This window comes from Alosa sapidissima, chromosome 1 (assembly GCF_018492685.1).
Source record: "Alosa sapidissima isolate fAloSap1 chromosome 1, fAloSap1.pri, whole genome shotgun sequence".
NCBI classification, from domain to species: Eukaryota; Metazoa; Chordata; class Actinopteri; order Clupeiformes; family Clupeidae; genus Alosa; species Alosa sapidissima.
Window position 1 is genome coordinate 25,760,873 of NC_055957.1, and position 16,883 is coordinate 25,777,755.

The following is a 16,883-nucleotide window of genomic DNA, read 5'->3' on the forward strand; positions in this document are numbered from 1 at the left end:
ATGTCATGTGACTGAAGATGTGTTTTGGTAGTAGCATACGGCGAACAATAGGTGGCACTCTGGAATAAACCAATACTTCCTCTCACTAGTAGAGACAACTCTTGTTTCGCTCGGCCAGCGCCAAACACACGTGTGGTGGCAAAAGCGAGCTCGTGTGTGAAGCACGCACTGGTGAAATATGCGTTTTTGTTGGTAGACAAGTGCAGGAGAAAATATATCCTAGTTGTTGTTGATAGTGTACCTCGTTAGTTAAAGATGTCGGCCAGAGAGGTAGAAGATGGCAGACTAGAATCAGACGAAGCGACGAATCTCGAGTTGCCCCCTGTTGTAACACGGACGCGAAGTGGTCGTCGAGTGCGGATTCCATCTGCTCTACTGGACTCTGAAGTGATCACTCTGTCGAAAACACCCATGCGCCGAACAAGAAAATCGGTCATTCAAGAGGTACCCGTCATATCTGAAACATTAAACACAGCTGAATGTCAAGCTGTTGATGTAAAATCAGAATCGATACCGACCAGGAACACAACCGAGATGGAGGCCACTAATCAAGTGGCGTTTGCCCTGACCAAAGAATCCACTGGTTCGCAATCTGCATTGTCTACAGATGTCCCCATGGACAACGTCAGTCTTGGTAAATCCGCAGGTGTGAGTTCAGATAAGTGCAATGAGAAGGAAAACCGTGGTAACTCTAATGTAAGTTTAGACACGTGCACTTCAAATGGAGAATTGAAGAAAAGGACTCAGGATCCAGAATCTAACGTTATCGTGAAACACACGCCGATGATACCATTGGGAAAACCCAAATCAGGCCGTGTCTGGAAAGACCGCAACAAGCAAAGGTAAGATAACAACATACCTGATATGACCACTACTACTACCTAGCAGTAGGGTAGGTACAACCAGCGCCCGTCTACGGAGAGCCTCCCCATTCTCTATTAATCCCATACAAACCGAATTTGGCTGCAGTTCACCAGAGTTCGCCTAGATGGCGATCGCGGGCGAGTCCAAAATACATGGGGTCCTATGGAGCTACATGGCTACATTTATTGTTTTCACCTATTTAACAACTTAAACCCTCAGATTTTATTTTATTTTTCGCATAATGGATATGGATTATCAATCAAAAGTGAAATAATCCGGGAGTCATGTCCTTTCGTTTTCTTACAGGTTGGGTTGTTGTTGCCCATAACAAGCTAGCATTGATGCTATGCTATGCTATGCTATGATCACTGCTAATGCTAATGAATGACGTTATTGACATGTTTGAAAGGCTTTTTAGAGCAATTAAAGGAATTATCCAGAGTAAAATGCACTTTAGATCGATTTACGGATGATTGGGAGTACATACGTTGAGTTGACATCCAAATCATGTCATTCGGATGTGTTTTGAGAAAGTTCGATGTTACCGTTTTTAGTCAAAGCTCGTTAGCGTGGAAGTGAGAAGGGCATATTATTATGCCGCTACAAAACGCTATTTTTATACACTCTTATACAGTTCCAAACAACATTGCACTTACGTGGTAGTGAGTAGAGGGTCCCTAAAGCCAAACCGAAGTATCCCGAGGTCTTTATGTGGTCGGATAGAGAGTCCAGAATGAATTTCATCAAGCCAGTACCTTTCCGGAAATGTTGCCATCTTTGCTGCCATCTTAAGGGGAAAGTCCGTAGGAGTTGATTGCCAAGTGTGCTCTGGAAATTCACAATTTCGTCGCCGTTTAGCACACTTGGCAATTGACTCCTACGGACTTTCCCCTTAAGATGGCAGCAAAGATGGCAACATTTCCGGAAAGGTACTGGTAGCGACGAAATAATATGCCCTTCTCACTTCCACGCTAACGAGCTTTGACTAAAAACGGTAACATCGAACTTTCTCAAAACACATCCGAATGACATGATTTGGATGTCAACTCAACGTATGTACTCCCAATCATCCGTAAATCGATCTAAAGTGCATTTTACTCCGGATAATTCCTTTAAGTGACTTTAAAAAATATAATACTCAACCAAGTGTATTGTCTTTGTCTCCCCTTTCGAATACAATATTCAGATTACTTGAAAAAAAAAATTGTATCCTGAGAAAAGTGGATTTTGAGGGGTACAACTCCATAGACCTCCATTCATTCTGTACTCGCCTGCGAGCGCCCCTAGATGCAGTACCACACCGGAAGAGTTCCGAGAGTGAAGGTTCTCCCAAGGGGGCAGGCGAACGTTCGGAGAGCGTAGACACTATGGCGGATCTGAGGCTAAATAGTAGACCAGTTCACCTAGCCATCCCTATTGAACCCCGTTCAATTTTGGCGCCACTTTGACATCAAATAACATTACAGCTGACGTGTTTTAAGCCTTTATATGAACTTTTTCTATTTTCGCAGTAATACAACATTGTGTGATTGGCGTCATAACCTCGTAACTGACTTACCGGCTGAGTAATACACTTTTTTCCGAAATCAATGCTAAAGTGACGTAATAAGCATAAAACCAGAGCGGGTGAAAGCGTCGCACAGGAGTAAAATAACCGTATTCTCTGGATAAGAACGAAAGCATCGGAGCACAACATTTCAGCAAAGTTTTAATGGATTGACAGTAGCCTAGGCTATGAATGTGGCAAGTGCTGTTTATATTAAATCACGTTTACGAACAACTAGGACATTTAGAACTGTAATGTAGACATGGTGGTAACGAAGTAAGTGGCTACATACCCAATCTCTCGGTGCAGCTATCACAAGAGTTACACGAGTCAGACTACGTGCCTACGTTACATTTACGTCCCCTTAGCCTGCGCAGAAAGCCTCGTCGACCAACAGGAAACGGTTGAAATTTGCTTTACCCGCCTCGATTGACGTCTACGTGATGACTCTGTCCATATTTTTTACTGTCTATGGGTTCTCCCCTTAATAGACATTATGAATAACGTTACAGCCATACGTTGGCAAACAGCGGCATCGTGTGTTCAGTCTCCCCACTTGTTGCTAAATTTGGGCAACATATTTGGTGAAAACATTTGAAAAGTGCTCCTATAGTTTGGGTTTGCTCGGTCACTCGGTAGCCTTTGCAGTTATACAGACTACATTTACAAGAGCACAATATACGTTATACCAACAGCAAGTATATCATTCTAAAATTGACCGTTTTGTTTTGTCGTTTTCCCAGGTCAGAGACAACCTCGAAATATATGTAGGTCATAGTGTAGAAGAAAAGTGAAGGAAGGAACTTATTCTTTCACACAAACATATGGGTATTTGTGGGCGTTTAAGGGCGTATTTGGGAGGTAACCAGGTACGCCATGCTGTTAGAGGTGCAAACAAACACTGCATTGCCATTGAGAACATAGTAACTTAAAATCCGATTGTTTGCACCTCCAAATGGGCGGTGACGTACGTCTGTGACGCGAATTGGTGTTAAGATCTTGGTGTGACCCTATGGCAAGCCATTTTAACATTTACCCGCTAGACTGGATATGTATTGCAGATATCTGTATTTCAGTTTTGCCTAGTCAAAACGAACATTTTAGATATCAATTGAATTCTTCCTATCCATAATTGATAGACGCCACATTTGCCATTCATTTCTATGAGGTTTATCATTACGGATATCTACAATTTAGTTGCAGATATCCACTATGTGAATTACGGATATCTGCAATTGAATTGTAGATATCTGTAATTGAAGTTAGAGATATCTACAGTGTTTCCCCTACAGTGTATTTAACAGCGGCGCAGCGCCGCCGCTGGATTTTCAGCGCCGCTGCAACATAATATCACGAGATTCACTTAACACACTGTAAAAGCACAACGGCCAACGTCATCTCGAAATTGTTTTCTGAAAGTCTTGAGTAAGTTAAGTGCATCAAATCCGCACTTAGCCTCTCATTATTCAGGACATATATGCGGCATGATGTGTCAGGTGATTACAAGCCCAAAGACAAGTCTGCAGCCCATATGGCTAGCCTACGTTCTGAACACGGTTACATTGTTTAGCTATCCGACTGATGGGGTCTTGCTCCGCCACAGTGTAGCCTATGGTGTCATCGTTCACTTGTAGGTTACACAATAAATAGCCTACTTATAGGCCTGGTGACAATAAAAAATGATATTAGTTATATTTCATCACGAAGCTGTTTGTATGCCGTGAATTCGCTTGTAGCCTATGCCATATGTTAAGCTTGAGCAATTCCTCTGATCCAAAGCCTGCTTTGACACATTGACACTAATGTGAAACATGCATCCTCCTCTCCTAGCCTACATCAAATAAAAGAAACCAATTCATGATTACCGAAATGAATTTAACATGGGGGGGAAAAAAGTTTGTTGCGATTTAGCCTACTGTTGTGATGCGGTTCTTTCTGCTGATTGGATTTACGTCCGGTGTCGTCAACTCTGAGAACTCTTGCTCCAGCTGACAATTTTATCCAGAGAGCTGATTTCCCAAAGATGAGCCTCCATCAACATTCAACGACAAATTATTAAAACGTAAGTAATGCAATAGAGTAAACCAATGTGCTACAAGGTGTATGGTCTTAACGTTAATTGTAGCCTAGACTTGTAACGTTAGCGTAGGGCTACATGTAATGTTTGCATGGGAAAGCTAGGCGAACACAGTCTAGGCCTGTTTAAACTTTCTGATAGTTAAAGGAAATATGAGCATATGTTGGCATATACGTATAGCCTAAATTCTGTCCACTTAGCTATAATAGGCTATCACAAACAGACCTTTTCTACGTTTGCGGCATTAGACATAGGAGCCTACATTCTCTTATCAGAAAGACGTGTTCTCATAACTTCAGCGTTCTCTTGACGGTGAGACGAACGGTCGCACTTCAATCAAGTAGCCTAGGTCCTTTTCGAGTTAATTGTGAGTGAGTTGTATGGTAACTGTGGGAGTGATGTAGAAGAAAAGTGAGTATTTACTTTTTTATACGTGGGTTTGTTGTTTTGGGACTGAGAAATAGACTACAAGGAGAGCATCTGGCTACGTGCATGCGTGTCAGCATTAATGGCCCCCCAACAATTCAATTCAATTACCAAAGAGCCTTAGAGATGTTCTTTGAAAAGCCCAGAAAAATTAAGTGCTCGCAGATTGGGTGTGGCCTTTGCCATTAAGACAAATTTAAATAAATTGTAAATAATCTTTTTCTGGGTTGTGCCATTTCATTTTTCTTCTATCATTTTTAACCAATAATGTAAAAGAAAGCTGAAAATGTCCACAAAAGAAACACGAAGGTATGATATATATATAAAAAAAAAAAATGCGCAACAACCCCCCCCCCCCCCCCCCCCCCACCCCACCCCCCAGTAATAGCACCGCTGCTGGAAAAATTTCTAGGGGAAACACTGATCTACAATTTGATTCTGACTAGTCATAACTCCAGTTGAAGACCTCTTTAATTCACCTCAATTCAAGATATCTACATGTTCCTTTTCAGATATCTTGAATTTAGTTTTGACTAGGCGAAATGACATTGTGGATATTTGTAAATGGAATTATGACTAGTCAAAATTATGTTGTAGATATCTCAAACTGGAGTTAGGGATAGTCATAATTATGACTAGATATTTATGATCAAGTTATAGATATCTTGAATGAGTTTTGATTAGAGATATCTGAAATTGGAGATATCTATAACTTTCATTCTGCCTAGTCAAAATGTAATTATAGATATCTTGAATTAGTTTTGACTAGGCGAAATGACGTTAGAGATATCTGTATTGCTAATTAGGCCCGCATCCCACTTTAGGCGGGAGCAGAGCGTGTTGTTGTTCAAATCATCAAATCACATAGCACCTGTTAACTGTTAACTTTGTAATTAGCACCATGTCAGAGCAGCCAGAGGGCGAAGGAGTTTTTAATCGTCTTTTTAATGCTGCAGCCTATGCAAGACAGGAGCTGGCAGCAAGAATTGATGATTCAATGTTGCTTTGATTTTTTCGATTACAACCAACACCATTATGAATGGAGTTTCCTGTAGATGGTGCTGGTGCATTTAGTAGCCTATGCCTACTAATTTATGTAGGCTACGAAACAGAGATCAAGCCAGTTGATAACGTGAGAGTCTAATAAACCACACGGTGTCCCTGAGTTTTAGTTATTTTAGATGTTAACAAGACATTACAGCCATGACTGCTTCTTTTTCCATTCATAGAAATAAGGAAATAAGCCCACTTCTTCGATTATGTTGGGGAGGGGAAATTAGCCTACGGACAGAGAATGTCTAATAAGTAGACGGGCTCTGCTATGGATCTAAAGAGCAACATCTTGCACAATAATTTGCACTAGTCATAATGACGTTTGAGATATCTTCACCTTTCATTCTGCCTAGTCAAAACTGAATTAAAGATATCTGCAAGTGTCATTTAAGATGTGTGATGAGTTGAATGTTGTTTTCAATGATGTGATGACCGATATCTGTAATTCAGTTTTGCCTAGTCAAAACTAAATTACAGATATCTCTATCTGACGTTTCGACTAGTCACAATTACGTTACAGATATCTTGAAAGGCAATTCCAACTATCCAAAATGTAATTGCAACTAGTCAGAAAGACGTTGTTGATATCTACAATGTTAATTCCGGATAGTCAAACTTGGCGGGTAAATGTTAAAATGGCTTGCCATGCCATCATTACAGTGCACAAAAATGCACTGTTCTGTCGTCGTCTTCTTCTTCTTCCCACCAAATTTCTGTGTCTAATTTAGCTTCAACAATTTACCGTTTAACGTAGAAACTTCATTCAAACTTTGCAACGTAGGTCTTGAAAATGACACTGTGCAATGTACTGTAAACTTTATACTTTTTAAAATATTAACAAAAATCAAGCTTATTTTTCCCCATAGACTTTGCATTGGCACTATGACATCATAATGGGCTATTTAAATTTATTTGCACCTGTATCAACTGCCAGCTGCTCAACTAGGCCCCCTCAAAGAGTCAATTAAGCTGACTGCACCTGTATCAACTGCTTTCTGCTCAACTAGGCCAACTGTCTCTGTGCCTCTCCATTCTACAAGGATATAAGGCACATTCCATCCAACTTTCTATCCATCCATCTTCTTCAAACCATTCACTCATCCACCCATTAAACTATCAACATCCATTAAATAATCTGCCTATCAACATCCATTCAACTTTCTGTCTATCACCAATCATTAACTATCTACATCAACTTTTAAACGATCTGTCTCAGACTTTAAGCATTCGATCTGGCTTTCTTTAGACTACAGATCCTGTGTTGTGTTGTCTGCCCACAACTTAAGTCACTACAATAATTCATTATTAAATAATTTAACTATTTAAACTATCCAACTATTTAATTGTTCAGCCATTCCAACTGTCAGTTGTCATCAACTATGACTCCTGCCAACTGTTTCAAAATAAAAGTCCTCACTACAATAATTCACTTTTAAATAATGTAACTATTTAAAGGGACACCAGGCAACGTTTTCGTGTTAATTACTCATCTTCGTAAGTCGGTATATGATTAAATGACTCATTACAGGGCGAATGAAGACTTACTGCCTGTAGAAAGAATAACCCGCTTGCAGGTTCAGTGTATCGTACCCGCTGACTGAAGCAGGATTAGTTTACATCCTGCATCCACAGCACAGAGGCAGGGTAACGAAACGCTAGCGATTGTTGCAAACATGTGTATAATGGCTGAGCCGGCGATGAAGCAGCGAAAACTAGGGATGCACGATATATTGGCGGCCGATATATTATTAGCCGATAAGTGAAAAAATGAAAATATTATTATCGGTCCGATAACAGAATTCTGGCCGATAATTTGCGCCGATATTTTGTCCTAATATAGGCCTACGTAAGGTCCATCTGGCTACACTGAGCTAGCCTACTTGAGCTTGGTTGGCTATACTTTTTCCTCAATATAATGTCAGCGGCGTGAATGTATTTCACCACTCTAACAAAATCTGTGCATATGCGTTCATTTGGGAATCTGTGCATCTCAAAATCCTCTCGTGAATGATCCGCCATTTAACCTTAACAGAGCGGAGCTCAGCCCTATCTAGAGCCGTCTTGTGCTGGTGTGTTTGCACTTTACCGCGCTGGTCAGGGAAACAAATAAACAAACTCGTTAGTGGGACGAGTACATAAGTAGGCCTAGTTCTAAGTTGTGGTTTAGTATTATATTTGCATTACTTTAGCTTGGGTTTTGTATTATTACCTAGAAATATGCTAACCGTGCTTCAGTTCCAGACAGGTCATCATAATAAGTTATTAAAACCTTCGGGGCAACATCCTTTCATTTCTGCTGCAGCAGGTTGTGCGCAACAGAGTAGACGGACATAAGAAACAGTCTGAGGAGTTGCAGCTTTATTCAGTTACCCGCAGTTGAAACTAAACCTCACAAAGTTTCCCTCACAAACTCTGATTTGGTCGCTATACTGTAGCTTATTCCAAGCTGAGCCGTTTATGAGCGTTTAGTCCTAAATGAAAACGATTCAAACTCTCTAGCCACTCACTCGCAATTCACTGACGTCAGGTTCACTTAAAGGAGCCACACATACTGTAGGACTAGGCTACTGTTATGATGTTGACTGCCGTACTATTGAGGACTATTATGAGTTCTGTCCATCATTTGGTGGTAGTTAAAATTACTGCAATAAAATTATGCTTATTAAATGCTTTCCCCAAATCACTTTTCACAATTTTTTTTCAAGAGTAATATTATCGGTTATCGTATCGGTATCGGCCACAACAAACCAATAAATATCGGTTATCGTTATCTAGCGAAAACCCTTGACGGAAGATGCAAAGAAAAAGAAAAGAGCTTCAGACCGAGCGAGGGGGAGTTTCGTAGTGAAAAAGCATTAAACTACTTTTAAAGGTGCCATGTGTAATGTCCGCCAAAAAATCAATTCATACTCCACATTCCATTAAAAAAAGGGGGCAGTATACCTCCAGAAAGTAAGATGGTCTACCCTAGAGTAACAACCGGGAAACGTGTCTTGCAGTTTGGCTGGTGGTTATGTTGCCCGCATACTGCCTCCCATGGCCGAAACTGGTATTATGACACCTGTCGGGCTGTGGCTAGTAATTTAGCATGCTAATTCAGGTTGATATATCTGCAGCACTATACCTTGTCATTTTTTTAATGACATAATCGCCCTTATTTCTTCTCATTCTTTTGATGCGTGTAGCTCTTGGATATTTTTCCCTCAATTCTTACACATGGCACCTTTAAACTACTATTTAACTGTTCAGCCATTCCAACTGTCAGTTATCAACTATGCCTCCAGCCAACTATATTAATCCACCACCTACCTGGCAACATACATAGCAACCATCGAAATAAAGCATCTATATCAGTTTCCATAGCAACCAACATGATTACCCTAGCAACCATAAGCATTGCAACAACAGTGTCTACATAAGCAACGCTGTATTTTACATATGTTGCATTTTCATGCATTGGTAATTCCTCAAAATTACATTTTCTAGTTCTGTTTACTTTTAAGATTCTCCGCTCTGCTGAGGGACAAGCCATTATGCACTTCTTGGGAGAAAAAGATGGAGGTGAGGAGGGAGAAGGAACTTGTGAAAAAATATCACCAGCAGCTGAAAGAAGAGAAAGCTAGGGAGAAACAGGTGATTTGTTGTTATTTTTATTTATTCATGTTTTTGCCCATTTTTTCAAGACCATGTGAACAGCTTTAACCCCCCTTTCATGTCAGTACTGATTTCTTTGCTGTTTATCATGTGCAGGAGAAGAGGAGAAGGAGAGAGGAGAACCTGAAGAGAAGGGCTGAAAATGAAAGGAAAGCAGAGATAGTTCAAGTGGTAAGCACCGTGTGCCATGGGCATGCAAAACATTTATTGCAACATGTTACACATTGTTACTGTACGTGTGCATAGTATGGGGCATTTGTTATTAGCCAAGCTCTTTCCTAGAACTAGAGCTATACCAAGAAATAACAACAGTGTATATACAGTGGGCATTACTTTGAAATGGCCACTTTAGTCGCGTATTACGTGACGTGAAACTTTAGTACCGCTTTCAGCCATTGTGCGTCGCTCTGCCACTGTACGTCGCTCTGTCACTCTGCCTGCCGCCCCTTCTGAAAAAGCAGGAGGCTACCTATAAACATAATTGTTGCCGAGAGGAATCCCAGCATACGAATTCAATAACAAAATAAATCATGCATAGTTAAAAATGACCTCGATTTAGGCTACTTGGGTATGGCATAAGGATTGGTTACACAGTGGTTAACGGAAATCTAAATCTGCTTTTGATAGCCTACCGATGCCGCTCCACAAAACGAAAAAAAATCTTAATTTGCTGTCTACGTTATTAGTGTTGGGGGTGACTCGTTACAAAGTACAATTCAAATTTCAGTAATTCGTTACAGTTTGTGCGTTACTCTTGATATCTCTAATATATTGACTTATTGTTTCCATAGGCATGCAGTGATTGCTTATTGAAAATATAGATTAGCCTAGACTCATTATTTCATTGTAGAGATATGCGCAGGATGGAGCACGCATTCTCTCCTTGCACCGCTCTCCCTCAAACAGGTTGGCTTCAGCCCGCACCTCCCCTACGCAAATTAAAACAGTGTCTTCAAGAACTGTTCATGTAGACTACAACTGGCGCGGTGTAGCCTACACAACTTTGTTCAAAATTGATGCATGCAAGTTAACTTTGCCAAGTTAGTGTTATAGCCTACTAGGGATGTAACGGTATGAAAATTTAACCTCACGGTTAAAGTGACCAAAATTATCACGGTTTTCGGTATTATCACGGTATTTTTAAAAGTGTGTTCAATATGTTCAGAAAGCACTGATAGGCCTACACAAGCTGAAATAGTTTCAAAAAGTGTCCCGTTCATCTTTAATTGGCTATGTGCTTATAGCTTAACTTACCCTAACATTACTTGGAGGTTGCAATTACTGTTATTTGGATCCAATGAGTGAGACCAGGCTTGGAATTTCACCATTCTGGAGGCAAGGCCACTTGGCCTTCAGTTGGGCATATTTGGTGGAGGGCACAAAGGCCACATGTAAGGGCACCAAGGCCAAAGTTAACTATACAGTAGTAGGCTATAAAAATGATCAAAGTTGTATAGCCTATTCACTGCAGTAGACCTGCATCACTGTATGAAACATTACAAAAACATTAAACATGACATATTACATAGAACTGCAAATTATCTGATCTAATATTTACAGATATCTAGGCTATATTTAACATTTATTTTATATTTGGCCTGTTATGAAATCATGTATTGAACAGTTTAAGCACAGTTCAGCTTTAAGAAACTCAAATAGCCTAGATGCATGCTTAGCATTTTGTGATCTACTTTCACAAACTCTTAGTCAGCTGTCCTCTGATTTACTGATATCTAGGCGATAAGTAGGCTACTTCGCGAGTAGTTCAACTGAGAAGAATGGGTGAATATAGACGCACTTTCTTGTGCTGTCACTTTCTCCACTGCGTAAAAGACTAAATTAATTTGCGCTGTGAATATTTTGGCAGGCCATAGGCTAAATAAAAATCGCTATTAGTAGGACGCAAAGCAGAATATTGAAAGAAGGGCACCAAGGCCACCGTGGCCTGTAAACCTCTGATTTTCAAAGGGACATCACGGCCAACGCATGGGGCAACGACGTGGCCGCCGTGAAATTCCTACCCTGAGTGAGACCAAATTAAGTGTTCGAAATAAAACTTTAGGCTACTGTGTTCTTCTGATAACATGAGTGAAATGGATTTGACGTGAACATAAAAAGACGCAGAGTGGCTAAATGATACAGTGCAAGTTTTGCGGTGAAAATGTTCCGCCTTTTAAAACCAGTTGTAGCCTAATCCAAATAGCAGTTAAAACCATCAATTGGATAACAGAATCAGTAGGGTACCAATTTTGCCTCATTGTACCAGGCCTACTGTATGTCAAAAGCAGGCTCGGATGAAGCTGGGAAGGAATAAACACACGGTTTCAACACCGTGATAATCAACCGTGATAATTATGATATTTCAAAAGAAAACGGTAATTGTTATCGTCAACATTTTTATCACGGTTTATCATTATACCGGTAATCGTTACATCCCTATAGCCTACTTATCACAATGTTGTCAATCGCAAACGCTAATTTATTATATGAAGGCATATCTGGCAAGTTGTTATTTTATGAAGACGTAAATGGTTGCGCTATAGGTCTAGTCAAGTTTGCAAGAAGAAGACATAACGCGTGAGCATGCCACACTATACAGGGTTGCGCTCACACAGCTGTGGTAGCGGGGGCAGGAGGATTACTGTTAGCGTAGGCTTTATATAAAATTCTTCAACAGAAGCCTTATTAAATAAAGGCCTGCCTCAAATGCAGGCTTGCCCAAAATAAAGGCCTGTGGCTTGCGCAGCCTACAGTAAGTAGGCTAAACTAGATGTACCGCAGAGCGGTACAAAATATGACCGCCGCCCAGTCCAGCACATTTTTTCCACAAAAATAAATCGCGCTGAAAGGCCTATTTGATTCTAACTGTCTCACTAAATTGCATTATCCACACTCAATTCTCACTGGTATCTGCTAGACAACAAGTACCAAAACATGATTAGTTCATAGATTTCACATGTAAAATTCATTTTATACAACCCCACCTCCATCTTGCCTGTTCATAATTCTGAGAAATTCTTGAATTGTTTGCATGTACATGTTTGTTATGTGTGTGTGTGTGTGTGCCTGCATATGTGCCTGTGCATGCATGCGTACATATGTCTACTGTGTGAGTATGTGTCATACGTATGATTACTGTGAATGTATGTGTGTGTGTATCTGTTTGTGCACGTGTGCACATGAAATGGGTTAACATGACCCCTGGAGGCAAACATATGGGAAAAAAATGGTCATCCTAGGCCCTACAGTTCTCAAGGTATTCACAAAGAACTGTGTCTGCCCTACCCTCCTTTCGGGGGGTCCAGTCCAGCGGGGGGGCTACAGATCAAAACGAAAAACGACGGTTCCATGCTATCCATGTGGGGTTACATGCCCACCAAGTTTTGTGTACCCCGGTCTTTCAGTGTCCCAGGAATCCTTGTTGGTGTACGTCACTAAATGTACACATAAATTATTTTATTGTAAGGCCCCCCATGAACGAAAGCACACAAAACTTGGCATGCATTCGGAGGGTGTCATAATGATCCTACACTTCCAATTTCGTGCAGTTTTGATTGTTAGGTCACAGATACCTGCGATTACAACACCTCATTTTTACTTTTTTGTGTTTAACTAGGTGGCGCTATACATGAAATGAGTGGTTATGGAATGGGTTGACATGGCCCCTTGAGGTCAACATACAAAAAAAATGGTCCTCCTAAACCCTACAGTTCTCGAGATATTCACAGAAAACTGTGTCTGCCCTACCCTCCTTTCGGGGGGTCCAGTCCAGCGGGGGGGCTACAGATCAAAACGAAAAAAAGGATGGTTCCATGCTATCCATGTGGGGTTACATGTAGTGATGGGCAAATGAAGCTTTGGTGAACCACTAAACCACAGCAGTGTGAAGCTAGCAACACTAATGAAAAAATCCAATATGGCTTCCACATGTAGATTTTTCAACATAATAGTCCTTACCCAAACCAGTATATGTAACCAAAAATATTGGTTTGCTAAGGACTTATGTTGAAAAATGTATGTGTGGCGGCCATCTTTTTGCTTTTCAGCTAGTGTCGCTAGGTTCATACTGCTGTGGTTCACCAAAGCTACATTTTCCCATCACTAGTTACATGCGCACCAAGTTTCGTGTACCCCGGTCTTTCAGTGTCCCGGGAGTCCTTGACGGAAATTTGGGCATGCGAAAAAGAAAAGAAAAAAAAATCTGACTAAACCTATATGACCGCCGCTTTGCTGCGCAGCGGTCATAATAACAGACCCGCAACAATATGCGGTATGATGATTTTTTTACGAGCAAGATTTTGCTGATACACTATTGGAATTTTGCTGATACACTATTGGAATTAACGCACCCACCAGGCCTGGAGTCGTTGGTGCGATACCCTGATTGCCCCATTCTCATCAATCTACACACAATACTCCAAACCAATGTTCCCTTTAAGCTGCGCTAAGCTAGTTTGGTTGAAGTGTGATTGGCATTCTCTTAAACGGCACTGTCCACCTAATAGGTGGTTGACATACAACATACATAGATAATACAATGTGCAAGACCTTAGCCTCCATGTATCTAAAACTGTATCTAAGAAATTGGGTATGAAATATCGTTCTCGTATTTTATCCAACAGTAACCAGTGTCAGGAATGCCTATGAAATGTTCAACCAATTGTTGTATTCACTACTAATCACTAATTGTTGATGTATTGCAGATCCGCAACACTGCAAAGATTAAGAGAATGAAGAAAAAGCAACTGAGGAAGATTGAGAAGCGGGACACTTTACCCATGATACAAAAGTCACAACCCAGTAATGGCAAACTGGCTGGGAAGCCGGCAAATGGGGACTGAGAGATGCACTGCCCTGTTAGCTTGATATAGTTGTAGACTGTCAGTAACAGTGGTCAGTGGCAACCCATTTGTAATATTCTATAAAACATCAGTTTGCATTTCTAACTATCAGTGCCTATTTTGATGCGTAACTGATCTGAATTTGTCTATTAAACAAGAAAATGCCCTGTAGTACCTTTTTCCAGATTATGTGAGAATCCCTGAGAAATCCTTTCATGGTGGTGAGCTACATAGAATTCTGTTGGTTTCAAGTTGTCACATAGCGCTTTTGCATTTAGCTGCATTCTATTTAATACAGCGGCCTCGTGGTATTACAAGAGAGCCAGCCCCGATCTAGTTGGTGTGTATGCTAACTACAGGGGCTATCTGTACAACACTGAGCTTAGATGAGTTTGACATTTCAAAACAAAATGGATCTTTCTTAACATTCTGTTGGTATTACTAGGTATCTTCTAGATGTTTTAACTTTAAAGGAAATAGGAAACGACACATAGCATCTTTAAAGGGATATTCCACCATTTGCGGAATTACTAATTTTCCACCTCCCCTTGAGTTAAACAATTGATTTATACTTTTCTCCAGTTCATCCAGCCGTTCTGAGTCTGGCAGTACCAGTTTAAGCTCCAGCCTAGCATAGATCATTGAATCCGATTAGACCATTAGCTTCTCGCCTGCTAGCATCACATTTAAAAGTGACTAAGATTTCTGGTAATTTTCCTATTTAAAACTTGTCTCCTCTCAAGTTAGAAAGTGTAATAAGACCAACGGAAAATGAAACGTGTCTAGGCTGATTTGACATCGAACTATACACTCATTCCAGCATAATAATCCAGGAACACCATGGGCACAGCAGCACAATGATATCATGCAGCACCTGAAAATAGTCCCCGTAGGCTAAGACTGTCTCAAATCACGTACTTCTGCACTTAAAATACCTAATTTGAGTGCATGAGGGTGTAACGCTGGACACTTTTCGCCCTCAACTGACACCATCTTGGCCAAATAGCAGAAGGGGAGGGAGCGTTTTCAAACTCGTGGTAATCACGGTTGAGAAAGCTGAAGCAGCAGCGGTGGAAAACACAATTTAAAGGGACACCAGGCAACGTTTTCGTGTTAATTACTCATCTTCGTAAGTCGGTATATGGTTAAATGACTCATTACAGGGCGAATGAAGACTCTCTCGCCAGCCCCTACTGCCTGTAGGAAGAATATCCCGCTTGCAAGTTCAGTGTATCGTACCCGGTGACCAAAGCAGTTTCAGTTTCCATCCTGCATCCACAGCACAGAGGGAGGCTAACGAAACGCTAGCGATTGTTGCAAACGTGTGTATAATGGCAGTGCCGGCGAAGAAGCAGCGAAAACCCTTGACGGAAGATGCAAAGAAAAGGAAAAGACCTTCAGACCGAGCGAGGGGGAGTTTCGTAGAGAAAAAGCATCAGGCTTGCCTGGTGTCCCTTTTAAAGAGGTACAAGCAAGTTATAACAAACGGTTCATGTTTTGACACAATTATGACCATGTCACTGTCGAATTGAGGACGGCAATAAAGTTATATTTAAATGTTGCGATCATGATTTCCGTGAAGTGCACGGAGTTAGTGTTTGATATATGAGAATACTATTGTTAAAATTTGCGCACTCCGCCAGTAAGCACACAGTGCACATAGGGTAGGCTACTACACGAAAGTACTCACGAAAGTACACCAATTGAGACCGACTCTAACTTCCAGCAACAAGGTTGAGCTGCAGCAGACGAATTGGTTAGTGACTGGATTATTACGCCTGAGTGAGAGTATAGTTCCATGTCAAATCAGCCTAGAAAAAAGCCACGTTTCATTTTCTGTTGGTCTTATTACACTTTAACTTAAAAGGAGACAAGTTTAAATAGGAAAATCTTAGTCACTTTTAAACGTGATGCTAATGGTTTAATCCGATTCAATGATCTATGCAGGCTGGAGCTAAATGGTGGTATCGCCAGACTCAGAGAACGGCTAGATGAACTGGAGAAAGGTAAAAATCAATTGTTTAACTCGAGCTGAGGTGGAAAATGACTAATTCCCCAAATGGTGGAATATCCCTTTAAGGAAGGATCTTTAATGCTCCTTTGCACAAAAGATGTAATAGCTGTTTGTTTTTGCATGTGGCATTCTATAACGAGGGGAGTCCTGAGGGGAGAGTGGAGTACTCCGGGAAGAGGGGGTGGGATGAATCATCCAGTATCTTCAAAGATGCTGATACTCATTAATAGTGTATTCATTCAGAAATCTGAATGATACTTTACACTTCTCTGATCCAGCTATTTTCCTACCAAATGTTGTAATCTTATCCAGCATATTCCTGTTTTGAACAGACAGAACCCCCCCCACCCACCCACACTGAATTACAATGGTCAGTCTCACAACACTGTATAAAAGGGATATTACACC

At 40.8% G+C, this 16,883-nt stretch overlaps 1 protein-coding gene across 1 annotated transcript; it reads left to right on the forward strand.

The window, feature by feature from the left end:
• The first annotated feature begins 87 nt into the window (after positions 1-87).
• Positions 88-14,632, forward strand: ccdc86 (coiled-coil domain containing 86). Its single transcript, XM_042100098.1, has 4 exons — positions 88-842; positions 9,470-9,599; positions 9,717-9,791; positions 14,324-14,632. The coding sequence occupies exons 1-4, from the start codon at positions 256-258 to the stop codon at positions 14,459-14,461; spliced, it is 930 nt and encodes a 309-aa protein (XP_041956032.1). The 5' UTR covers positions 88-255; the 3' UTR covers positions 14,462-14,632.
• The last annotated feature ends 2,251 nt before the right edge of the window (positions 14,633-16,883 follow it).